The sequence below is a fragment of the Diadema antillarum genome, unplaced genomic scaffold (assembly GCF_040938485.1).
Source record: "Diadema antillarum isolate AM-2024a unplaced genomic scaffold, OU_Dant_1.0 seq00000234_RagTag, whole genome shotgun sequence".
Taxonomy (NCBI): Eukaryota; Metazoa; Echinodermata; class Echinoidea; order Diadematoida; family Diadematidae; genus Diadema; species Diadema antillarum.
Genome location: NW_027271283.1, coordinates 972758 through 1000311, shown reverse-complemented (window position 1 = coordinate 1000311; position 27554 = coordinate 972758). Strand labels below are relative to the sequence as shown.

Sequence of the window (27554 nt, the reverse complement as noted above, 5' to 3'; positions counted from 1 at the left end):
TTCCAGTAGTCACTTTGTCCATAGATAATTTATTGCAGACTACTGTATTCAAAAGGTACCATTCAACTTTCCGTCCATTATGAATTCATAAATTGAATTCAGCACTCTTCCAGTCACAAGGTTCATTGCTAAGATTGTGTGGTTTTAACTATTATTACCTGAGAGAATGTTTATTACCGTTGTTTGTCTTGGCAACATAAATTGATGTAATTTCGGTACACTTGGTGCAATATAGCATATAACTAATATGAATATATTTTTTGTGTTTGTATATAAAGATTTTTATTGCAGTACAAGTAAATTATTTTAACAGGGTAAATCATAGCACCTCTTGATCTGTAATTTAGATGAAGGATGAACAAGAGATGGGAAAATTTTTCATGGAAAAATAGGTCATTATTTTCACACTGTAGTTGGGTATGTGTCTTGTGGTTCAGTTTTGTTTGTCTTTTTGTAGAAAAAAAAACTACTTGCATCCCTTTCTCCTGGACCATTTAATCTCTGAGTCTATGACCCACTTCATCTCAAACTTCCTTCTTCCAGTGGTTTCCACAGTACTTGACTTTTAATATTTAATAACTGTTGTTGTGCAGAGATAGAAAGTACCAAACACAGAGTGTCACACCTGTATGAAGTTGGCAACAGTACTGTGGTTGCATTTCTCGTATAACCTTTGATAATAGTGTGTATGCAGGGTGCAACACTTTCTCTGATGGCCCGTTTGGGCCACTATTAATTAAGATCTTTAAATCTAACATTTTGGGCCACTGTAGTGGCCCAAAATAAGTGGATATATAACAATCCATTTAGAACCTTAAGTGCCTGAACCGGGCCACCAAAAGATAGCGTTTTTGGAAATTGGGTGGCCCGACATCAATTTTTAATGACCCTGGGCCACTGGGTCACTGGTAATGTTGAGCCCTGGTATATGTATAGTCATACGTACAGTACAGATTGCCAAACAGTTGTGTTTTAGCCTGTGGCATGCGAAGTACCGTAGTTTACAGCAATCTTTACAATCGAGGTCATTGTAGTGCTAGTGAAATGAATGGCAACACAGACCCATGACTGACTATGCAAGTTATTTTGTGTGTGTGCGTGTGTGTGTTTAAAGAACCTACACTGTAGGATGATAGTTTTCTCGGTTATATAGTTCTTGCCCAAGACAGCGAAAAGTATTTTAGCCTATGAACACTGCCTTTGTCATTCATGAACTGCATTAGCAGGAAATCCCATTTTATGAATGATGAAACAGAGAAAGAATACAAAAGGCCAGATTAGCTGGAATAGTCCCATGTTCGTACCCATTCTTTGTCATCAAGTTCATATGGGTATCTTCAGTTGTGGACGTGATGCATACTAATACTGAGGGTAGTAAACCTTGAGAGCCAGACATAGTCAGGGCCCATTCGAAGTCATAGCATGTGTTCATTCGTGAAAAGTAAACTATTCACTTGAAGGCAACTTGCAGATGCCTCAAGCTATTGGGAGGGGATATTAAAAAAAAATGGTTTCCCGTCAAAAACACTTATAACATACTATAGTTAGAACCAAACTATTTTATCTGCTGAGATCAAGAAAGCAATCCAATTTCAGTTTGTTCCTTTTGTACTGAGCCTTGTTGAGAACAAGCTATTTCTATGCAAGACCTTATCTTACCCAATACAGTGCACTCCCGTTATAACGAACACGGTTATAACTAAATTTCGTTATAACGAAGTAAATCTTCTGGTCCCAAAATGATCACCATTAAAGTCTATGGTAAAAAATTCGCTTATAACGAACACGGTTATAGCGAAATTTCCGTTATAACGAAGTCTTTTCCGAGCGCCACAGACAAAGAAAAACAAAAGAAATGTGCTCCGTTATAACGAAATGCAAATTGCTTGCGAAAATTCCTAGCGGAACGAGCATTTATAGCGCCTCTGCATGGGTGAACGCTTCACACCACAGTGTGTTCGCTCTTTGTGTCACGCAGTTTCTGAGGGGAACTTGCGTTTATTATTGTGATACAGTTATCCCATCACATTTCACATAGCTTTCCAGTGTATGATGAGTATTCAGCATACAGAATATGATATATATACGTGGTTTCCTTGTTTTCGTTATATATTGTATTTGTTCGGTTATAACGAAATTTCGTTATAACGAAAGAAAACTGCCGGTCCCGAGCATTTCGTTATAACGGGAGTGCACTGTATGTGACTTACTTACAGATACATACCTCACACACATTCCAGCCGTCGCCATTGTATATACTTTTAATATTTCATTTTCACTATTACTGTGAAAGATTTGGTCGGTATTCCTTTTTTTTTGGGGGGGGGGGTATCAATCCCCTCATTGTCAAAGGAAAAGCTGGTTTTGTCTGACATATTGTGAAGCACGATTAGATAAGGGTGACTCAAAATTGTAGCAATCAAGAGTGTATTCAGCAAATGTTGAAGTCACTGAAATTCACCTGATGATGTGTATTTATTTGAAAAGATCAATGTTTATTTGACTGTTAAAGGGATAACTTGAAATGAATAAAACCTTCATTTTGTCACTAGTATACTGCACAAATGTCTACTGTTTGTACAATTGGCATGTAAAGGCGAGAGGAAAAGAGAAAAAGTTGCATATGAGACAAATGGAATGTTATTGTCGCTGTGACTGTGGTTTAGAATAGAGCACGATCGTCGATATACACAGATCCTGTGAAAAGGATGTGTCTACCTGGTGATATGGAATTGCATTTCAAATGCTCAATCTCATATAAGTATTTTAATGTTACTTTTAATTTCATGAATCAGTTTATGATGAACAAAAACAAAGACTTTCCTGTTGTCATATTGCTATCAAATGTTCATCTGATGGGGAAGCCACTTCCAAATTCTCTGTTTTCAACATTTCAGAATTAAATTTTTTGTTAAGTCGTTTGAAATTTACTTTTACCAATATTGTGTACTGGTATTTTCTGAGACAAGTGTGAGTGAAATGTGGGTTGTGTGTAGGTGTTGGTGCATGTTACTAATGGATGAAGATGTAATCTCCAAACTTTTTTTTCTCTCAATGTGTTTACAGTGTACTTCGTCACACACACACTCACACACACACACACACACACACACAAATGTTTAGTCAATCCATATTAAAGGGATGGTATAGTTTTGGTTGAGATGGGTATTTAGGTTTTAACTTTTTGCAAGATAATTAAAAACCACATGCTATGTGTATGAAATACGAACATACTATTCTAGGAGGAATTAAAAGTTTATTTGATGAACATCTGTTTTGAAATGGATGAGATATCTGAACACAGGGTCCTAGTAAATGGTGGGACCCACCTTTTATTAGGACCACTTTGTTTTACTTTGGTTTTATCTCAGCCATTTCAAACCGATTTCTATCAAGTAAACTTTTAGTTCCTCTTAGAATTGTATGCTCTTGTATACTATTATTTCATGTAAGTGGATTCTAATCATCTTCCGAAAAGTTAAAATCTGAATCCCGTCCCAACCAAAACTATACCATCCCTTGTTTTCCTCACTGGAAACAGAATTGATATGAATAATGCTGCACATTTGTTCACACGGAAGAAGTTACTTATCAGTGGCGGATCCAGAGGGTGGCGCACCGGGCGCACGCCCCCTCTTTACGTTTGGTTAAAACAAAAGAAATTAACAGAAAAAAATGGGGGGGGGTCCGTGCGCCCCCCTTTAATTTTGCAAACGCGCCTCCCCTTTACAGAATTCCTGGATCCGCCCCTGCTTATGACTTGAGAAAATAGTTATGAAGAATAATTCCCCAAGCCTCATACACGTCTGTAGCTGGCAATGCCTGAGGACTGTACTACACTTATCCAGAAGTGACAACAAATGTTCCCATGTTACATCTAAAAAAAAATTCTACACAGAGTAACATTTACATCTTGTATCAAGAATATGTAAAGTTTAATACAACCATTCAACTACAAACAATGCTGAAACGGGCAAGAACACAGCCTCAAATTTTCAACACAATAAATACATTCCGTCACAGGGAAACAAATTAAATACCATAAATATGACAACATGTTTTTAGGATCAATAAAATTAAACATTTATATACATATTAGCACATCAGGTATTTTCAAAAAAAATCTAGTCAAATAAAATGCCCATTTCTATGACACAACACTAATTCATATTGTGTAATACACACACGGCAATCATTTGCATAAAAGCATGAGTACATGTATCACAAATGCCCTCCAAAGAAATAAGCAAGCAAGAGGTACAATGTAGAACATGGGACTTTGTCTTACTATTAAATCGAGTACAAGTTTGCTTTTTTCACCAATTGCCCATTCTTTTCTTTTTTTCCTTAATGTTAAGATCACTGACAAAAAAGTGAACTATACTGTACTGGCACACAAATAAACAATATGAACAAGGCTGAATGAATAGCACACTATGAGATCACACGTTTGACTGGCTAAAATACTATGCATAAGGCAGAGTGTAGGATGGCAGCGATGCAGGATGGCTTCGAGTGGCATCAGCTCTACACTCTAACATGTGATATTCCTGGGCCCCGTTTTATCAAAAGACATAATCGATTATAAATTTCTTTAACACACAAGCTGCCGTAGACTTATGATAGAAATCAACTATACAATCAATTATAACTCTTCATAAAACAGGGCCCTGGATCTAAAACAGAAATCTTATTACAAATATTCATCAACTTTTATTGTAAAACTAGGCAAGGCTTTGTGGCTGTTTTTAATCTGAAACAGAAATGCCAGCTTTGGTGGGGGAGTGGGGTGGAGAGGGAGCAAAATTTAGGAGTTAAAAAGTGTATTGCAATCACCAGTATCAAAGCACACACAAATAATCTCTACATCAACCAAGTCAAGTACTGCTCAACTGCACCTGATATATTTGTGAAAATACAATCCTTATAAAAATATGTGGTTAGCTGCAACAAGAAGCCTCAAACTGGTCACAGATCAAGAGTCTCATCTGGGGGGCGTTTCATCAACGAGTTCGTCGGAGATTTCACCGACAAATTTGCTATCAGCCAATCAGACCAAGGATTTCATTAACTTTTAACAGTTGTCAGTGTAAATCCTTGCGTCTGATTGGCTGATAGCAAATTTGTCGGTGAAATCTCCGACGAACTCGTTGATGAAACGGGGGCGTTTCATCAACGAGTTCGTCGGAGATTTCACCGACAAATTTGCTATCAGCCAATCAGACGCAAGGATTTCAGTAGCTTTTAACAGTTGTCGGTGTAAATCATGAAACACCCCCAGGACAGTGAACATGTCAGTACTGGGAGATGAAACTACAAACAGACCATTTCACAAGATCATCAGAGGAATTTCTCACATACATTCTGCTTTTCTCCTCATATTCATGTACATTGTACCTGGTAGTAGTGTATGAGGTGTGGTATGCAGCCACCTAGAATTGATTAGAAATTTGTGTCGTATTTTGTGGCAAATTCTTGCCCTGGGGTAAAAAACACTACAAAACTAAAGAATGCAAGGATTATCAAGACTGTAAACAAAGAACTATTTTGATGGCAGTTCTGTTCATAAATAATCACACAAGATAAGGTTTTGACCATTTACCATGCACGCCTCATACTAAGACAATGTACAATTGTAACAGTAGTAAATTCTGAAAAACTAAAGCCATTTGACTGCAGCACAAAGCAGTCAACCAGGATGCTTCTATTTTTGTATGTCTGCGGCAAGCCTTCATTGACATTATATAGAATTCATTAACATTGACCAAAACCATGAGGACTGACCTTAATCAACCTTTTTTTGCACAAAGAAATATTCCTAATTCATATCAAAATGTTATTACACTCAATAATAATCATCATCAATGGATCATCAAAATGGAAGTTATAGCCAGCAAATGACAGTGGTGCTAGTTAGATTTAGGTGACCTTTGACCTTGACCTTCCACCTGTTATCACTATCATCTGAAGTAAACAATGGTCTAAAATGAGTTTCCATCCTCCCTACCAAATTACCATCATTACTGATGTTTACCCCTACCATTTCTGGTGGCTTACTGTAATACATGAAAAGTACAGAATGCAGTTCATACACAGTAGAATTTGTCTGGCAGCAGGAATGCAAAAGGGAGTATTCTAGAGCATATTAGTTGGCAGCCGGTGGCATCAATTTTAGTGTTTAGTCAGTTACCTCACACTTTGAGGGCATTTAACAACAATTTAGTCAGTGCATGGACCAGTTCATCTACATACAGTGGCGGATCCCGGGGGGGAGTGCAATGGGCGCAAGCCCCCCTCTATCTTTTTTTTTTTTTAACAAAAGAAGTTTTAAAAAATGGAGGGGGGTGGGCTCATGCACCCCCCTCCCTTTAATTTTGTAAAGGCATCCCCTCTTTACGAAATTCCTGAATCCACCCCTGTACACACCTCATCCAGGATGCCTGAGCCATGTACAAACCATGAAAATCTGCAGAACATTTTATTCATTTGGACAAGATTTGGTGTGTACTGATGGACAGAGGAAGAGATGGATGTGTTGAAAACAGACGGCCTCAGGTATCTTTTGAAGCAGATGCATGAAAAACAGAGAATAGAGGTCCGACAATCAAGCTCAAATCACAAACAATAAAAGAAGCAATATGCAACATCAAATCTGAAATAGCTGAAAGCTTCAACAACAACAAAACAACGCTAAGTAATGTAAAAACTTCAAGCTAATAAATGAGCAAATTGAAACACAAAAATCCAACAACATTTTATCAGGGACTGACTTATTTTGTGTCTGACTGTGTAGCTTACTTGACACATTACAGTCATCTACAGTGTAGGATTCATTTTCTGCTTTCCTAAACCTCGTGTGCAGTGAGGCCTATCTCCATCTAACTTGCTATGCACCCATGTCCAAAAAAAAAAGAGTGTTGAAAAGATCTGTTTTTGGACCTACGTTGTCATCTATGTGTTCCCTAAGAAGGGGTTACATTGTATTTTCCTTAAATTGTCATTTAGCAGTCCAATTTCACATCATAGCATTTATCGCAAGTGAGTGGTAATATAATCACTTTCAAACTTCACTAAGATGCATAGCAAAGCAAGGTGGCAGAAAGCACAGTTAGTCTCATGAATTTGATGTCTGTGATCTAAAGAAAAGAACACTTTAAAGGGAAACATTACACTAGTGGGCTCCGGCTTTTAAACGCAATTACGTTACACACTGGCAACTTCAGTAGACCTAAGACCTGATATGAAATAACCTCAACAAAGCAACAGAATTCTGTTTTCTTGGACTACAATGTTTGGCTATCAAATAAAAAGGGATATGATGCAATCGAGAATAGGATGTAGTCTTCACAGACAGAACAGTATCACATTATGGCAACACTTTGGCAAGTATATGCCAATCCTTACAAATGCCCCTGATTAATACATACACTTTGTGCACTAGCCATGAGAAACAAACAATGTGTACAGCAAGCAATGCCTGGTGATAGCATAGAGTAAGGCTACTTAACACTAGGCCTCTAATTCAACAAAAATATTTACTATACCTTTGAAGAGGCATTTGTATAATTTATAAAGTCAAAGGCTTCAGTTGTATTTCAATACAGTGTTTGCAACTTTATGAAAATATTTACAAATCTCAACAACATATTGCTTAATTCATGCCTACATGAACATGCATACACAATAATCAACAATGAAATTTTGATGTGTAACTATATTCCACGGAGACTTCTTAAAATTACACAGCTAAACTGTTGCTATAAAACTCTTAATAACTCTTGTGCAACATGAGGTTCATTTCATCTTACTCCTATTTCTGAAAAAAAATATTACTCTCTATCCCTGTGTAATCAGTGTCATCTTTCCCTCAAGTTTTTTCTAAAATTTCATTCACCCTTTATATCTATTTTCAACATCTACTAATTTTACCACGACCTAAGCTTGAAAAGCTTATGTTTATGTAGTTTCCTATATTTCTCTTGCATTTTTCTTAACTGATCCTTCAAATGTATTCGTCAAATGACTGCCATCTGTTTAATTTGGTCAGTGTTTCAGTTGCACATTCTATTCTGAAATCATATTAAATTGTATATTTTTACATTTTATCTTCATATTGAGAAATATGACATTGAACTAGATTGAACTAGAAATGTAACTCGGAACACACATATAATCAATCTCACACATCACTTCAGTTTCGGCAAAACTAACGTGATGTATGCACAATGATTGATACAAGTGATCAAACTCAGTCATTTGATAATATAAAGATGATATCTCCTGAACCCTTGCCATCTGAAATACAGCGTACACAGGATTTTATGATTCACGTATATCCTTCTAGCCTCATTAAACTGTGGAAAGTCTGCAATAACTGGTTTGGTATATCTTAATCGAAGATTACAAAAATCATGTACATAAAGAAGGCTATCTTCTGAATGTCCACTCCCATGAAGTTGAATCAGCTAAATCAAACTACATTGTTTTAATCCTCAATCCTTGTATATAATTCATCTTCACTACTATGACTAAGTGACTGCACTGATCACAAGCCTGTCACAGCTTATACAGGCTGAGTCTACTTTTCACTGGTAAGTTTCACTTTTATTGACTTCCTGTAGAACAACATCTCAATTGTAGGCAACATTCACTGTACTCTTTGTACTTTTCTATCTCACTATTTATCATCTATTATTGCCAAGGGCTCACACTCTATGACTATGCAACATTCTCTTGTCTTGTCTACCCTCCATAAATTCACCAGAGACAGTCTAGTAACGTTCAGATGGTGATCCTAAACTTCGAGGATAAGCTTGTAGTTAAGTATGGAGAACCAAGTGTCGCATTGTCTCCTTCATCACAAAATGACAATTTCGTGACAAAATAGTTTGTTCATTTATTAGTGTACAATGTCAATTTCGTGACCAAATTTTGAGACAAAACTGTTATTTCATTGACCAAACTGTCATTTTGTGACAAACTTGTCATTTCGTCGACAAAATTGATGCTGTCACTTGTCAACTTGGTGCCCCATACCTAACTATGAGCTTATCCTCAAAGTTGAGGATCACCATTTGAACATAACTAAAGATGTCTTATCACACATATTGAAGAATGCCAAACTTTGCTTGCATCATATACAGCTGGGTGGAATTCATTTGAGATGAGGAGGTGTCTGAAAAAGAGACTACAGTCGACCTGCTGGTGAGTGTGAAAGTTACCTGGAATGCAGCTTGGTCTACCAGTGTAGATTGGTCTACACACATACTTAGTCCTAGGCATAAAGCTTGAATTGGTCCTGGATGTCTTGGAGAGAGTTGATGCCAAATGTGTCACTTTGTTCCTGGACCAGCTTGAAGATGGCTTCCAGTTGTTCTGACTGAATTCTGGATGATGAAATACAAATAAACATGATAAATATGTTAACATCAGAAAATACATTGCACACAATGGCACTGAGGTGCAAATGATTGTAGAGACAGGTTGTAGTATATGAAAGTTATTGCTGAGTTGTCTATAATCAACACTTACCCGAGTCTCAAGAAGACATCCATGTGATGTTAATTCAGCATTTTCTTTATCTTGTAATTGCACAAAGTTAACGCTGTTACAGCACCTTTCAGGAAAAGCTCACTGATATTTTGACCTCTCTTCTTGGCCAAACTTCATCCATATCTTAATTTGGCATACCAGTTAAACCTTCAGATGTAAGTTGTAGTGTTTGCAATCACAGTGACTTCTTGTTTGTGGCTGTTTTTTATCACAGAAAGTTGAGTAGGCCTCAATACAGTCAACCTTGCCTAAGTCAAATCTATTTGGACTGAAGAAATAGCTTCAACTTAGAGAAGATTTGACTTACGAGGGATTAAAATTGATAGAATAAGAGAAGGGGAATTGAAAAGACCTTTGACTTCAATGACTATTCGACTTATGCAACGTCCCGACTTGAGCAAGGTTGACTGTATATGAACTTTATCCAATAAACCCGTTTTCAAACTAGACCTGCATCTTCAGGAGATGCATCTGATTTGTAAATTTGGTGATCCTACCTTATTGCTGTCAGGGCCTTAATTGTTGCATAAAAGTTGGGATCACACATAGACTGTAAGCCAGACAATTAAACATTCATAAGTCTCTGAATACTCATTTCTGATCAGGTTGGCTGATCCTGACTTATGCTTGATTTTCTGACTTGTGTTTGATTGCTTCTTTTTGTGCGAAAGGGCCCACATCATATTGTGAACAAATAGTTATATGTAACTTTAAGGAAATCTCACTGATGTTGGTATGATTTACTCCAAAAATAATACCAATCAAGCATAATCCATAATGCAGTGCTGTAACAAACATACAAAAACAACAAAAAAGGCAAACAGCCGTGGTTGCATTCTGCAGCTGAATAAAAGAACTTCATGCCATTTTGTCCCCTGAGTGATATATTTTTCTTAAACTAAATATTAACCCCTGCCACATACACTCAATTACAACGTAACAGACAGGCGAAGATGAGGCGACAAATGTGCATTACCCAGCGACATTTCTTTCCCCCATAATGATGTAGTTACATAGCAACAGTCCATCTACCTCATGAAGAGCAAATACTTAAAAAACAATATCCTGACCACTTAGCATCATCACATGTTTACAACAAGCTGACAGGAACTCATAATGTGCTGCTGTTAGAACACTTCATCAAAAACTTGAAAAACATAGAAGCGTGTATCTTGTACTAAAATATCTAAAGGTCACCTACAAGTGTTAAGTTCTATTAGAATTTGATTATTTTTTTATCAGTATGCTTATGGCAACAAGAAACTGTATACTGCCCATAAGAATATTTCTTTTTTCAATTTATCACAATTTGAACCAACGTCATGTAAAGACGTCACTAGAAGCACTGCTCAGCAATGTATTTCACATATTACTTGCTTTTTAAAAAATCTGATATGAGAACTTGTACATCAAAGATGTTTTTATCACACAGTTTATATATGAATATGTGGGCTTTTATTAAAAGTGAATATATCGCAGTGTAGATCCAAGAATGCTTTGTCTCTTTGCTTTACTATCTTATCAAAAATATCAGCTAGTTTGCAGAAACCACTGACTTTTCAGATCAGTTCCATATCATCAATGAATTCCAGTGTAGACATGTGCTGCACCCCTTTGGCATATTGCATATCTGTAAACCAAATTCCACCTACTGTAATGCCTACTGATCTTAGAGTTTCTCTTTGTTGATATAATTTTTACTTTCAATGCAATAAATTTGTTTAAACACAATCACATGACACTTGAAGTGATGTAACATATCAGCCATGCAGAAGATATTACAAATTTTCACCTACCTTCTCTCCTCCTGTTTCTGTTCATCTGACATCATGCGGGAAACCTCCTCAACAAGTTTCTTGGTTTTTTGAGGCCCAGCTAGATGCTGCTCTCTGCTCTCTTCTCCTCCTGCTCCTTTGTCCTCCTCTAACTGGTCAATCAAGGCCTCGGTCTGGGAGGCACTGACCGGCTTGATATCCTCATGGTTGATAAGCACATCTCCAATGTCCCCAAGATCCACCTCCTCCTCCTCCCCCTCCCCCTCCTCAGGGATGCTGTCTCCATGGTAACGACAGCTCCCATCACCATCCCCTGCTGTTACCTGTTGTGACTTGTCCTCAGTGACAGACTGCAACCAAACAACACAGATCAGACTTTAAGTTCACTTCAATGCATTTTGATTGCAGAATGAAATGCTAACATTGTTAGATGTAGATGAGTGTGGATACCTTCTTTACTGTCAGATAGATAATTTGATAGTCTTATCTCATATCTCAACCAAATGACCAGGCAAGAAGTAAGTCTACAATGTACACAGCTCATGGAAGACATTGGTCTTGAAAGGAAATAATAGCAGCAGTGATACCACAGTAATAGAGGACGACACATGTGCAGTTACCTACAATGCCTGCATTAAAGTTAAACACAAGATAACAGAGAAAAACAGACATTTGAGATACAGATTGATACTGAAAATATATACCTGTGTGCTACTAGCTGTATGATGCACAGGGCAGACATTGTGTTCTGGTGGCGAAGCCTTCGGCCGTCGGGTCCTCCTGTATACCCACTTGAAGGAGATGACAATGGCTAATAGAGTGACCAGGGCAGCTGTTATATAAAACTGGACATCAGTTACTATGGGTCTTCTCGATGATTCCTCCATGGCTTCACCTTTGATAATGATGAACACACATCACCTACAGAGGGACGGCAACAGAGAAGAAAGAGAAAGATGTCCTCATTAATGATTCATGTGGACACTGTATGGAACATGTACATGTATGCAGCTGACTTTCTTGCAATTAATATGGGAGAGCACAATCCATGGAAAGTCACATTAGGTTAAATTAGCATCTAAGTCACAGAAGTTTTCAATCTTGAAAACTGGGCAAAGGAGCTATCAAACTTAAGTATTCTTCATTACAATATAAAGTAAGCATTAGATTCTCATCTGTAAGGTAATGAAAGACAATGACTGAGAATGAAGACAGCATATTTTTTGCCCTGTACATACAAAGTGTAGACAACTTCAGATTGTGTTATCTTGTAGGACTTAATACCCATACCATCCAGGTGTTACCCCAGAAAAAATTTCTTCACATCACTGTCTTGAAACAAGTTTGTAACACAACTTGAAATATTACATGGTTTAGTCAAACATTAAGTAGGCAAGTGGATAGACATGAGCTGTGTTTATCACCTTTCCATGTTTGAAACATGTTTCATTGTCCACTATCACACAGCGTATGTAGAGGCCTTTTAGATCGAGTGTTTTTCGAGCTGTTACGATAATCAGGTCTCTGTCGTGTCAAAAGGGAGGACTTGTCAATGCGCAGCTCCACTGTGCAGTTTGATCTGAGGAACACAGATCATGTACTCATGTACTTGGCAGTGGTTGGGGTGGGTACAAGTATATGGCCCCACCCAAGTGTTTAAAAAAAAAAAAAACATGTTTCAAAATTACTTTGCATTTATCATCCTAATAGGAATGCATTTCCGGCTCAAACGCATTGCCATTGCACTTTTTTCAGTGTTTCAAAAAGGCATTTTTAACTCCAGAATCAAAAAAGCTTTGCACTTATCATCTGTTCAAATCTCCTTGAAAGTTGCTGGAAACCTTAATTCTACACCACAAGTAAGCTGATAAATGCACCTTCGATCACATGATAGCAGATCAACTGTAAAATTTCCCAGGTTAAGAAAAAAATCTTGGAATGTTCTTCCATCAACAAATGGAAAATGATGGAAGAAGAGCATTTAATTTAGGGCATGTACAAAATCTGGGTCTTGGCATTCTGTGCACGAGATGGAAAGTAAAATGGCTTTTAGTAAACACAAATGGATAGCTACATATAGCTGGGTAATTCCATGAAGTTGGGGCAGTGTCCATGTAGCATCGTGATATTTAAAAAATACATTTCAGCATAACTCAATATTAATTATGCTATACATTTATTGTTTGTAGGCTTTACATTTGCATTGAGGCCACACATTTTCCTGGAAATTTTGTGCCATTCAGACTCAATTTTGATGAAGTTATTAAACAACATGTAACAGTGTCCTGTAGCATCGTGACGTGTCCATGTAGCATCGTGATATTTTAAAATTTGGTCCTAAGAGACAAATTATGGCAATTAGCTTGACCAAAATTTGATGCAATATGCATACTTACAAGATATGAATGAGATAGCTAAATATCTCAAATTTCCTGTACACAGTTTTAATTTTAAAAGAAAATTACAAAATGTATCACAATGCTATGCAGTGTCCTTTTTTGTTACATTTGGTGGACACCGCGTAGCATAGTGACACATTGTGTAATTTTCTTGTAAAAGTAAAACTGTGGAAAGGAGAATTCAGATATTTAGCTATCTGACTTATCTAGTAATTATGCATATTATATCAAATTTTGGTCAAGCTAATTGCATTAATTTGTCTTTTAGGACCAGATTTTAACTATCACGATGCTACATGGACACGTCACGATGCTACAGGACACCGTTACATATCGTTTTAATAACTTCATCAAAATTGAGTCTGAATGGCACAAAATTTCCAGGAAAATGTGTGGTCTCAATACAAATGTAAAGCCTATGAACAATATATAATATATATATTTAGCATAATTGGCAGAGATGCCAACCTTTGGAAGCACAAATCCGGACTCAGCAGCTCCAAAATCCGTATTTTTCCACCAGAATCCGTAATTTCTCTATCTCCCTCTTTTTGCTATTTTGAATAAAACTCGTCGACTTTTGAGGCCTACAGGCTCTAAACAAAACATTACGACACATGCCGAAGTATCGAGCTGGACACCAGCACGATAAAGAATCCAAACTACGCAATGTTCAGCGTTGATTTATTGTTTTCTCGCGCAATGCATGTGTACAAGTGCATGTATGTACCTCCAGAAACTTGCTGGGCTGGTTATGGAAGCTTCCACTATCTAGCAGGGGAGGGGGAACCTTTCATCTTCTCAAGAAAGCTTTTGTGTGAGCGAATGCAAAACTCTCTTCGGTGTTTCCAACTATTGTTTACTATAAAACATAATCATGCGTTGTTTTCAGGCTTTTTCATTTTACTGGATTTTAAACATCAGTATTTTCCGAAGTATTCCAATTTCTTTTACCCTGACTGGAATCGGAAACTCTGCTGTAGATGATCGCAAAAATGCCGCGCTGTGTGTGCTTGCGCCAATGTGCAAACACGTGGTTTCACTTTCAAGTTTAAAGGAAAGACCCATGTGCTCCTGCCTAAGAGGTTACTGCAAGTTCGATGGATCGAATGCGCCATAGCTGAGCTGAATGGCTTGTTTACGGTAAACATGGAGTTTGAATTCGATACAAAAAAGTCATTACGTCTTTCACGAGGAAAAACATACAAAACAAAAAAAAAAAAAAACACCTACGAACGAATGTTGATAGCCAAAACTTTGAAAAGTAATAAGCAGCTATGATGAGCGTGAACTGAAATTAATTGTCGTGATTTTGCTGTCTAACCAGGTGATGACCGCATCTCATTGGACCTAATCTTGAATTTGTCTGGACATACGAGACCTAAGTATTTCCGTGATTGCATTTTTAATTGACTGATTAATCGATCCTTTTTTATTGTTCAGGGAACATAAGATATTCGATTAAGTACAATATATTCGACTGTTTGATGTTTCCTACTATGCGCCAAAAGAAAGGATATAGAATCACGATATCTTTGCAATGATTCCTTTAATTCAACTAATGAGCTGGTTCTTCGATCGATATTTCCAGGATACTAACACGCTGTTTATTCCAGTGCGCGCATTCTTTCGTCTGGCACGCACCTGGGTGTGGCACCTGTTTTTGTGGAAATTTCCACAAGGGGAGAGGCCGGGTGGGTGTCAAGTTTCTTCGAGCCGAAGAGACTGCGTGTATTCAGTATTTCACAATCTCTTCGCTCTAATTTATTGTCATTCGTGCTTTCCCCTTATTCTTTGCTGATATTGAACATTTAGATTTAACTTTACGAAGGTTGGTAGAGCGTGGATCTTTTTGTTGTGAGGTGTATGTAATTTCTTTTTTTATCATTCTTTGGAGGGGAAAGAAGGGTAAGGGGGAAAGAAGAATAAGAGGGAAAGTGAAATAAAATGAACGGCACGTACGCTCAGCATTCACAGTAAGACGTCTTTTTGTACCAGCATACGGTTTTCATCATCACCATCAGACATCACTCATATCATTTTAGCCTTTTCCTATTAACATTAAGAAACACGCATAGTCCCTCGAGATAAACACCGAGGAAAATAAATAAGTATAACAAATACAAAGTATCAACACCTCCCAACAACACAAATATTTAGAAAAGACAACACACGTCGCTTCGATTCGAAGAAGTATTGCACGAAAGCGGAGAAATCGCCGTTACGAAAATAACAGTGCGAGACACTTGAAAGAATTACGTTTAAATATTTCAAAGCATAAAGAGAACGGATAAAGTGACATAAAATGGAAGAAATCGTACCAAACGAGGTGTGAGAAACAACAGAAATAGAACGATACGTTTTGTAGTAAGATTAGGCCCTAGCAAAAGTTTGCAGCACCGAAAGCTACGCGAAAATCAAATAGATCTACACATTGGAAATTCGGTATTACGACGAGATCCTTGAGATCGTCAATAAACGATACAAAACAAGGGAAATTAATTCACTTTGACCTGAAAATAGTTTGTTATAAGTATTCTGTTACATGAGATCTCCTTTTATAGGCCTAGAAATACATCGAGTTTCCACGATACTCGGGAAAGAAAGTTCGAACGCTTTTCACCTGCACATACTGCAGTGCACATCATCAGTACACGAACAGAAACTCACCTCTTCCTTGCAGAAAAATGATGCAATAACGTTACAAAAAACACACACAACACTCTAAAAATAATTTCGTACTTGGGAGGCAAGGGAAAAACGGAAGAAGTAGAGAAAAAGAAGCAGACATTGCACAATGGAGCGCTTCTACCCCGACTCAAAACGAAATAGGGTACTGTCTATAGTGGCAGCTGGCTACAGTGTGTAGCTAAGCTATTACAATAGTACTCACGCTCCGGTCCCCAGCCGGCCGGCCACACATGGGGATCCCATGGCGATCGATGGAAACATCCAGGGTCCGTAGGCGACAGGGATTCACGCGCGCGAATTTCCGTTCGGTGTACAAAGTACGCAAGCAGCGAATTGCGTGTGCGCACACTTTTCTATAATGGAAGCTACGAACACACACGTCGAGTACACAGACACCGACACACACAAATGCGGGCAACCAGGCAACGCGGGCCGGCTGGAGAATGAAACATGTACAGTGTGTAGTCTGCTAGTACAACATATTGCAATTGCTGCATAGGCGATAGGGCATTATCGGAATTTCCAAAAACCGTAATTTTGAGGCGACATTCCGTACTCCCGTAATCGTGATCATTTCCCGTAACAATTACGGGAAATCCGTAATAGTTGGCATCTCTGAATTGGAATTGAGTTATGCTAAAATGTCACACTTTGTGCCCCAACTTCATGGAATTACCCAGCTACAATCAAAGAGCTGGCTACTTATTGGTTGGTGATGCTGCAAAACTGGCAACATGAAAACTTTGAGTTCAAGTGTGAATTACATCAAAGTATTTTGAATATCCCATAGTAGGATAACTTAATATGAATTTTGTTGTCAGGAATACATAGTGTTCCAACCTAAGGGTTTAACAATAATGCTATTTTGTTGAGAATAGTGTACGTCTCACATTTGGGATTTGCATTCAATCTCCCCCAATAGCATAGGCCTACAGTTTGCACCATACATCAAACTCTGTGGATCATGGATCATTCTGTAGTAACACCAATTCATCACCTGTCTACTACCTAGCATTGATGTATCCTATTCAAAAACAGTTTAAGTACCCATATTCCACTCAAATTTTGAATGTGTTTAATTGCTGCCATGTCATTAATCACACACACACACACACACACACACACAATCAGACTAAGTACAGGTACTCTGATGCACCTCTTAACCCGTTGAGGAAGGACTGATTTTGCTACAACATGCATTTCCCATAGACTCGTGCCCGAGAATACTCAAGACTCGTCCTCAACGGGTTAAAAGGCGTAATAGTAAATAGAACAATTAAAGAGCTCCCAACAGTCCAACACTAAAAATCAAGAAGGTTCAAGAGAGCTTAAAGGGGATATGTTTTGTCTATTACATGTAACATCTCAATGTAGGCAAATTACCAAGACATTCCTAAATCCACTGAGTATTTTCTATATTCCTTTTAAGGGCATAAAATACACCCAAATTTTCAGAGAGCAACTTTCAGTACATGTATGAGGGAGACATGGTAGCTCTGGGAACAATTAACCTTTGTAAAGAACATACAATGTACATGTATCTTGTGTTTGAAACAAACAAAAGGGTGTGTATTGTATGCACACTGTATACGGGTGCAGCTTTTACGCATGTTATTGTTCAGCGAGTGTTAATTTTACTCTACTGCAACAAATACAACATACTGTAAAACGAGGTATATACACGTGCATTTTAATTTTGCGAATTTCACGAGCGCCAAGATTCGCAAAATTAAAATGCACGCGAAATTTCTTGTTTACACTAAACGCATTGAACGCCAGTGGCAATTCACGAAAATTTCATGCCACGAAAAAGGCGGTCGGCTCTAATCGCGAAAATTTTGTGCCGTGAATATATCATGTTTTTCAGTAAATTACATGATTACTCTCTACTGCTCTCTCATGAATCCTATCCCTTGCTAGGTACCACTAACTGCCAGCCCTGCCTCACTCAAACGACCTCTTAGCTGCTCACACACCTGGTAAACTGTCCATCAATCATCTCTTTCACGCTGATGTAATTCACAGTAGGAGATGATGTAGATACACTCACTACAGCCTTGGGGGAGCTGACACTATGTACAATGTGTACAGCAAGCTCTGAATGAGATATGTATGATGTACACACCAGAGGCAGCAATGGTATAATGAATGCCTTCCTAGCACAGTATTACTGTTCCACTCTACTGTACTATAAATACTGTGTACTAAATGGGCTTTGACATTTATCAGTCCTGTTACATTATATTGAATGAGGATTTCACTATATATCAAACTCATCAGAAATGGTCACACCCATCTACGTTGTAATTGACTCATGAAGCATTTTCATGGGTCATAGTCCCCATTTACTACCATTATCATAAGGACTGTTGTCTCAGAAAGAGCTTTGTTTTATAGAGGAAATGGATGAAATTGAAGCTGTTTAAATACATTAAGGGACTGAGCTGCGGTAACTCCTGATATTTACAAGTTATTTAAATAGCTTGAATATCAGTGATTCATACAATATGATTATGGAAATCTCATCAAGCTTTTCCTGGTCATATGATATTGCATTGCTTTCTGCTGAATTTTAAATCTGTTGCAAAATATATTCACAAGACAACAACCCAAACAAAATTATCAAAACATTTTTTCTAGATATTTGAAGGAATCTACTTTATTTACTATTTCATCGATTTTGAATACCGGTAAAGTTATGCTAGAATATCTCTTGATGAACTGTCAAATGCTTGTGATATCACACAAAATCAATCACAAAATCAAAGTGAAATATTGAAAGCCATTTGATGCACTACAAAAGTTGACCATTCCATGACAAATCTCACTAAATACAACGCTGTAATTAAATCTAACTAAATAATGCTAAATAACTGGTTGGCATTTGTATAGTGTTGCACCCTTCTTCGTTGATATTTGTCCAATTACATGTCGAATTACAGTAATGTAGCTGTGCAAGGCATAGCTTCACTGCCTTGATCATCAATCTTTCCTTGGTGTAAACTGTACATTCACCATTAATTATGAGGTTGCACAGTTTAATGCTGAAGACATCATCTTCTTCTCTGTACAATCTATCACAGGGGAGTATCTTGCAAGGCATAGCATACCTAATTTCAGCGTGACAGCGTTGCACATGGTATGCTGAATGGGCAGAATTTTATGGTTGCTAGTAATGTACACTGCTTGATAAGAATGCTTCCCCCATTTCATTTCCAGGGAAGAAACCATGAAGTGCATGTTTCATGGGAAGCTTCTATTTCAGGTTTAAAGAGCACAATATTACGCAGATCATGTCATGAGAAATGCACATTTTGTAAGAGAGTATACAAAACCCATACTAATAAACCTAACATACACACAAAATAAACACACACACACACACACACAATACAAAGAAGAAAGACACATGCTTAGTCTTCATCTACCATGGTACCCCTTTTCAGTTAATGTTGACCCCTTGACTGTACAAAGTAAGGCATCAATCTTGCATACACTATGTGAAACCTTTACACTGTACATTTTTGTTATGTGTGGGTGAGAGCAAAGCTTATCTACAGAGGATATGAAGCTAGTACTTACAAATGCCAATTCACAAGGTTTTTGTTTGTAATGCAAATTTCGTTCGCGAGTCAGGGGCTATTCGCGAATATAACAACATGCGAAATTATTAACTCTCATCTCAACATAAACTCAGTGTGCATGCAAGCATTTCTCTGTTCTTTACTGCACTCCATGATCGAGAATTTAACCACTTGCGAAATCGTTCAGAAGTCCCGATTTGCTAAACATATGGCGAATTGACATCCATATTCTGGTACATGTGTATAATGGTCTAAATCTAGCAGAGGAAACAGCTACTTCACATGATTCTCATTTCTGGCAGTAGTAGTCTTTTAGTAGTGTCCATGTTCATCCTGTACACATTTACAAATGTAGCTTTAGATGTTCTGGACACATTGAATAGTTGAAAGATTTTGTTGTCTTTAATCAAAATGGAACTTTGAAATGTTTGTACCTCAAATTTGATCACACGGTAACATGATTTCCATGTATACAGCTGTATCTCGAAAAATCATACCAAAATCATCACTCTTTTCGGTACCGGTATTAGAAACAGGTACGGTACCTCACAATACAGCTGCAACAATGGCATTTACACTGCAATGCTAACTTTCATGTGGAATTTTGTTTTAAAGATAATAAAAAGTTTTGGTACCTCAAAAGTGTCCTTGAATTTCCTTGTCTTAGTTTGTGTTTCAGGTTAAAGTACCTTTCATATAACTAACACTGTGAGACTTACTCGCCCCAAAGTGCTCTCATGTCTTAGTAATCATGCAATTAACTGCGACCAGCAGCCCCATACGCATAGCGACCAGCAGTCCCATACGCATAGCGTAATCGGGCTTCGCATTGTAGCATCCAGGATCATGACAGATTTAGTATTGCAGGGTAAATGTCAACTTAAAATCCCATAAATTCTTCAATTTGAAGACTTACCAATTAAGTTGAAGTATTGAAAACAGGCTTCGGGCAACGTTTGGTTCTGCCTATAGTCCCTTTCTGTGCGAATTGATGACTGAATGTGACTCGGTCGACAGGACCTTACGAAAGCTACATACACTACACTGAATACTACAGCCAGTGCATGCGAACACATCATGCACACAAATTTCAAATCCATGAACGGATAAGATGTTTGTGTGCGCATGCGCTGGCCATGGTATCCAGTGTATGTACTGGTAGCTCTCCCAAGGTCCTCTCGACCGAGTCACATTCAGTCATCAATTCGAACAGAAAGGGGCTATTGGCAGAACCAAACGTTATTCGAAGCCTGTTTTCAATACTTCAACTTAATTGGTAAGTCTTCAAATCGAAGAAATTTTTGGATTTTAAGTTGACATTTACCCGCGATACTAATTCTGTCATGATCCTGAATGCTACAATGCGAAGCCCCATTTGTACGCTATGCGTATGGGGCTGCTGGTCGCAGTTAGCTATGCGTACAATGGGCTGCACGCTGCTGGTCGCAGTCAGTGGTTTCGTACAATATCTATCGACGCTGTACAGCGTTGGCTCTGGTACGAAACCATTATCGCATGATTACTATAAGACATGAGAGCACTTTGGGGCGAGTAATTCTCACAGACAACGTACTTTAACCTGAAACACAAACCAAGACAAGGAAATTCAGGGAAGCTTTTGAGGTACCAAAACTTTTTATTATCTTTAAAAGGAAATCAATGGAACCCACATTAGTAATGAAATCAACAAAAATGTTCACATTTTTGCTTAATGTGCCATGATTGGGATTTATTTTGATCCATGCATTACACTTTATGTAGGAAAGCAAACAATAAAAGCTGAAGAATACCACTTGAGAGATCCTCACCATAAATTCAAAGTGCACTCCAAAGAGAGATTTTTCCATCACCCATAGAAACACACTGGCAGTCCTATCCACATTGTACATATTGTGTACATGTACATCCTATCATCCAAACTTCACATTACACAATGCAGCTTCTAATTGCTGTACCAGGCAGGCATCATCCAATGCAATTTTGCGCACAATCTGAAGACAGACATGAATCTCTCTTGAGTCGGGATCTCTACCTCAACGCCATGCCCCTGAGGAATGTCCATGTTTTCCTCATCTGTCAGTGCAGCTAAATTTAACACAGTCAAGCATGCAGGAGTGAGCTAAGGCCTGGCAACCTGTCATCAATGTGTTATTACCAGATTGTTTCTCATACACACAGACTGCTCTATCTCTTACAGACATAGTACAGATTGAAAGAAGAGCGAACAACACATGGTAAAGTACACATTTAAATAAAAGAAGAACGACTGTTGGAATGATCTCAAAATTGGCACTAGAAGAGTATTATGGGATTGTTTTCAACTGACTGCATGCAATACGATGCAATGTATGGAAAAAGAAGAAGATGAATGTCGTACAAATATCAATACAATGTATATATGAAATTATTCACAGTTTTCAGGGAAAATGATTTTTAGTTCTTACGGTGTATAATTAATCATATTTCGGTAGTTTAGTAAGGTACTTTTTTTTTTTTTTGTTAAAACCTCTGAGGACCACTCCATACAACATTACAATTACTAGATTCTGGTAGAATTGCGACTTACTTTAATATAGCACTTGGTCAATTACCAAGCTATGGGGTTTACTGTACATATACGTTTGCATGCATCGACAACATTTGTATTATTTTAGTTTAGTGATATTTAACGTATTTGTTCCACCCATGAATTATAATTTTACAGAGCCATTAAGGGTACATTTCATTACATACTGACTACCTTGTACCATACTGTAAGTTCTGATGCCATCCCCTCCATTTAAACCTGTGAGCAAAATACACAGTCCATTATCAATGACAAGTTCACCTTATACGCACGTGTATATTGAGTGAAGGCAGAACACATTATAATTGTTAGGAAAGTTTGAGGAAAATCAGACAATCAGTTCAAAAGTTATACTTTATGCATTTTTGAAGTTTCAGTGCCACCATCGCTAGATCAGAAGACTACTACAGTATGTGATGTCACATGCAAAGAATATAAAGAAAATATAACTTAGAAAATTTAAGATATTTCACTTTTCTCTCATATTAAAAGAGCACTTGACTTGCCTCAAGCTTTTGAAAGAAAAAAATGACATTTTGTAAAATTCTCTTTATACATACATTTCATTTAAAGATTGTTTGATGCCTGTGACATCTTTAAATTGTTCTAGGCATACATGTGACATCACAAACTGTAGAAGTCATCGTGATCATCCATAATTGGTGGCACTGAATCTTCAAAAATTCATAACTTTTGAATGGATTTTCTGATTTTCATCAAACTTTCATTGATGTGTTCTATTAATATTGCTGCATTCACTCAATCCACGCCGCATATACATGTATACTTAAGATGAACTTGTCCTCAAGTAGTTAATGAAACAAAGGCCTAAATATGCAAATGAATTATAGCTTAATGAGGGAAAAAGATTCTGTTTCACTTTTTTAAAGCACTCAGGGTAAAAATAAGGCAAGGCATCTGAAAAGTAAACATTCCAAAACTAATTCCAATCTAAAAATTATTCCCAGAAACTAAATAAATCTGCCCTTGCAGATCTGGCAAACTGTTCATCTCTTGATGCCTCTCATTTGAAATCATGGAGGGAAGCTTGACATATTTCTAAGTACAAGAGCATTGATGATGCTTAAATCACACATCAAACACTGTACTGTAAAAGTGGAAATTTTCGTGGTGTTGACATTTTCGCGGATTTCACGCAACCAGAAATTAGCACAAAAATAAAAGCATGCAATTATTGTTCTTTATTATTTACTTACTGTCACGATTCTGCGGAATCAAAAGCATGCGAAACTCCTCTTTCCTGGCCGAGCACAAAAAACTATTTGTGTGAAAATATCCACTTTTACAGTAATTAGTTTGATGCTCCTCCCTACTCCTCTGCAAGAATATATTACAATTTAAATTGGTCCATCCATAATCAGAATGCAACAAATTCTTCAAATTATCTTCTCCCTTCAGTCGACGTACAGTAGGTCTATGCTCAAAAATTCTGTTTTCTACAGAGGTCCCTTTGGCATGGAATGATATGCCACATGTACAATAAGAACTTTCTCTTCACAAAATCAATTTAAGAAGAGAGATACATGTAAGTTATAATTATATTCATTAGATTTCTTGCAAAGACCTTACATGTACCACTGTATGTAAACTGATGTGCTACCTCTATTTGTGTGAGTATGTGTATGATCAGGGAGGTGTGAGAGAAGGAGATACAACTCCCGCTCTCCTTTGAAGTCATGCGCGGCACCACCGAGAAGTTATGCGCTTAACTACAGGTGGGAACCCGGTGCTTTGACAAAAGAGAGCATGCAATAATCGGGACTAGGGCTCTCACACCAGGAAAGACTTCCCCCTACTGCAGTTCGCTCTCTCTTTCAATGTGATGGCAACAATGAATTTGTGTGCCTTGAATTGGAGCAGCGAATCAAAATGCAGTGTAAAACCGACAATTTTAACAGTAAAAAGTTTAAAAGCACGCTGGAACATGCTTTAGCAGAGGACTTTATTTGAAAGATCAAAATATCCCAGATTGAAAGATTAACAGAATAACATGCGCAAATGTGCGCATCATAGAAAAATATTTTTCATGTCGATATGCGCATTAGAAAGAAACTAGAAATGTATGTTTATAATATCAAATTCTTTCCTAAACTCTTCTCGATCAATTTGAGCATTTCACTTCAGATTTTACAGTGAAATATAGCTCATAATTCGATGAAAAGTGAAATGTATTCGTTGTCTCCAAACTTCATCTTGCAACTAGAGCGGTGCCGAGCATGACTTAAAAGCGTAGCGGAATGTTACATGTAGACATCCCATTGTCAACACTTTGAACCCAAGCATGTGTTTGCATGAATTATAAAGAGTCGCCACTCCATCTGATGTAACACATGCATACCTGGTATTATACAATGATGTAAATCTGAATGAATTATTTTGTCATCAGAGCCAAACTTCATACAAGTACTACGAAGGAAATCAGCCTTCCTGTTGAGCCCTAGTAACAATTTAGGATATCCTTTAGTTGTTGTTGTTGTTCTAGCTGCTCAGTATAGAGTTGTACGATTTCAAAATCCAGGAGTCAATGTGTCTTTGATTTGTAAAACAAGAATTGATCAGGGAAGCTGAATTTAAAAGTATAGTAAAATATAAAGTATCTTTCTGCAATTTCATGTGAACTACATGTATGTGCATGCGAGCGTTTTTGTGACACGTGTGTGTGTGTGTGTGTGTGTGTGTGCTTGTGTTGCATCTGTCCTATTGTAAATATGTTACTATTATACTTCTTGTTGTTATGTTTAAAACTTTAGTATGTTTTGTTTTATATGTTTATCCGGGACCCGTCTTTTTTACAAGCTCTTCTTCTTTTGGGGTACCAAACCATTCATTATTCTTAATGCTGTAGCCTTTTGTAAAATGTCAAATGTTTAATGAATTGGTTAAATAAACTTGAACTTGAACTTGAACTATTAATGATCTGTTCACTACCCATTATCTAAAGAATTTGAGGATTAAACATCAGACATGTAAAAAGAAATACACATTAAAAGTACTGGTATTATCAGCTCTTGGTATATTGTCAGTGCACAAAATACAATAATTGTAGAAACCTATCACAAGTGTATAGTGGGATTGCTTTAAAGTAGCATTGCCGCTTCCCATTGTCCTGGATGAATCTTCATTCACATGCAATGCATTATGAAATGATGCAATCAACGCATGCATTTCGTTCACTCTGTGGGCCTAGTACATACATGTAACTCTTTTCCTCAGTTTGAATTCCATCTTTTTCACCAAGTCGTCCCATACACATTGTACATCTTGTAAAACTGGGCTGGCCAGAAGGCACTTGTGTATAAATGTTGCAGTGCCCCAAATTCAGATTCATGTTCACCCCCTTGAAATGACACACTAACATTATAGTAATGACATTTAATTACAGAGTACAATGTACAGTGTATATATCTACATCTACATTCATACTCTTCTGAATTCATGCTTCTTGAATTTTGGTACAATTTGTGCAGATGTTTTCTACTGTACAGACCTAGCTAGTAACATAAAGAAATCAGTCTAAAATGTTGTCATTTAAGTTTGAGACCTCACTTGTTAATATTTAGTTAATACTTGCATGTTTTTATTTTGCAGTGTTAAACATTTTGTCATGTTAGATATGGAACAATTGCAATGCATTCTAACTCAAAAGCAAAAGCAAATGCCAATATCATATATTCATAACATTAGTAGTAGTACCACCATACATCAGGGTATTCAGAGTAGGGGTCTTGATAAGAATTCAGGAGACCTAGACTCTATACATGGTCAGTGAATCATTGACCATGTATAGAGTCTACTAGGTCTCCTGAATTCCTATCAAGACCCAGTGATGGTCTAGACGTAGATCAATAGCTTGTAAAAATACTAACGATTCACTCACCTGTGACTGACAGGCGGTCAAGTTGTATCGCCTCTGTAGTTGAAGGTGTTTTCTTACCACGCCCAAAGCAATAAAAGTTGGTTTTAACACCACCCAGATCTCCTCAGCTCAGCTCAGCTGATATAGGATTAGGAACAGAATGGGGTAAACACTAACGTTAAACTTGTAGCCTAAAAATGAAAATGGTCAAGCCGAGCACTTGTTGGATCTACTTTTTGTCAATTGTGTTGAATTTGAAACCTAACAATAGTAATTAGTATATATCTAACATCATACTCATATAGTGACGAGTACACCATCCATCACAAGCTCAGCTCTGATCCGGTCCCCCATCCCCAGTTTCGTTTAGCATCCCCAACCCTCAGAAAGATAAATATTAAAATAGCTCTGCCTCTGTAAATTAAACCACAAAAAACTATTTCAGCATCTCATGTTTCTGTGTTACAGTCCGAGGTCTAGAATCAATTTCACTCGAATTATTTCTACTATTCTAGATCTAGTTCTAAACTGTTAGAGGAGACCTTACACCGAGAAAGAGAGAATTTTTAGGACGGTGAAGTTTATTTCTTATAATAATAGTTATATGGTTTACTTTGTGATATGATGCGGCAAATGCAACATTAAAAAACAACAACGGAGCCAGAGCAGAGATGAGGAGTCGTCGTGTGATGTGTTGATGATCGGCAGTGCCAGTCAAGTTGCGAGTGGTGTAGGAATCTAATTACTTACTGTCTGTAGGCCTGTTGTATGTGTGGAATCATCACGTCTGGAAACCAACCTGCTCGCTCGCCCGCGCCGCTGATGCGGTGTTTCGATTCCTCTCACCTGCCTTCAATGCCAGTGCAAATCTACGGCAACATCACAGGATCCAGGATGACGGAGATGGAGCGATAGGATAGCTAGCCAGCACGGAGGTTCGGATGCCGGATGGAGCGATCATCCCTCATTGGCTTTTTATTGTGTACTTGTACAATACATACAACCAGGCCAGCGCCAGCTACTAGCTACATGGTTGAGCCTTGAGGTTCTCCGTTTCTCCAAGTAACCGAATGGATTTATTTTTAGCATTTTTTACCAATAATATATTTA

The 27554-nt window shown here is 37.6% G+C and overlaps 1 protein-coding gene across 2 annotated transcripts; it reads right to left on the bottom strand.

The window, feature by feature from the left end:
* Nucleotides 1-8351: 8351 nt before the first annotated feature.
* On the bottom strand, nucleotides 8352-27397 carry LOC139729315 (uncharacterized). 2 transcript variants are annotated; one of them, XM_071640241.1, is made up of 5 exons: nucleotides 27291-27397; nucleotides 26466-26582; nucleotides 12032-12248; nucleotides 11349-11677; nucleotides 8352-9386 (listed from the first exon to the last, which is right to left on the bottom strand). In XM_071640241.1, the coding sequence occupies exons 3-5, from the start codon at nucleotides 12212-12214 to the stop codon at nucleotides 9275-9277; spliced, it is 624 nt and encodes a 207-aa protein (XP_071496342.1). In that variant the 5' UTR covers nucleotides 12215-12248; nucleotides 26466-26582; nucleotides 27291-27397; the 3' UTR covers nucleotides 8352-9274. The 2 variants fall into 2 exon arrangements, with proteins under 2 accessions (XP_071496342.1, XP_071496343.1); XM_071640242.1 differs by having other exon boundaries at nucleotides 27244-27308.
* Nucleotides 27398-27554: the final 157 nt, after the last annotated feature.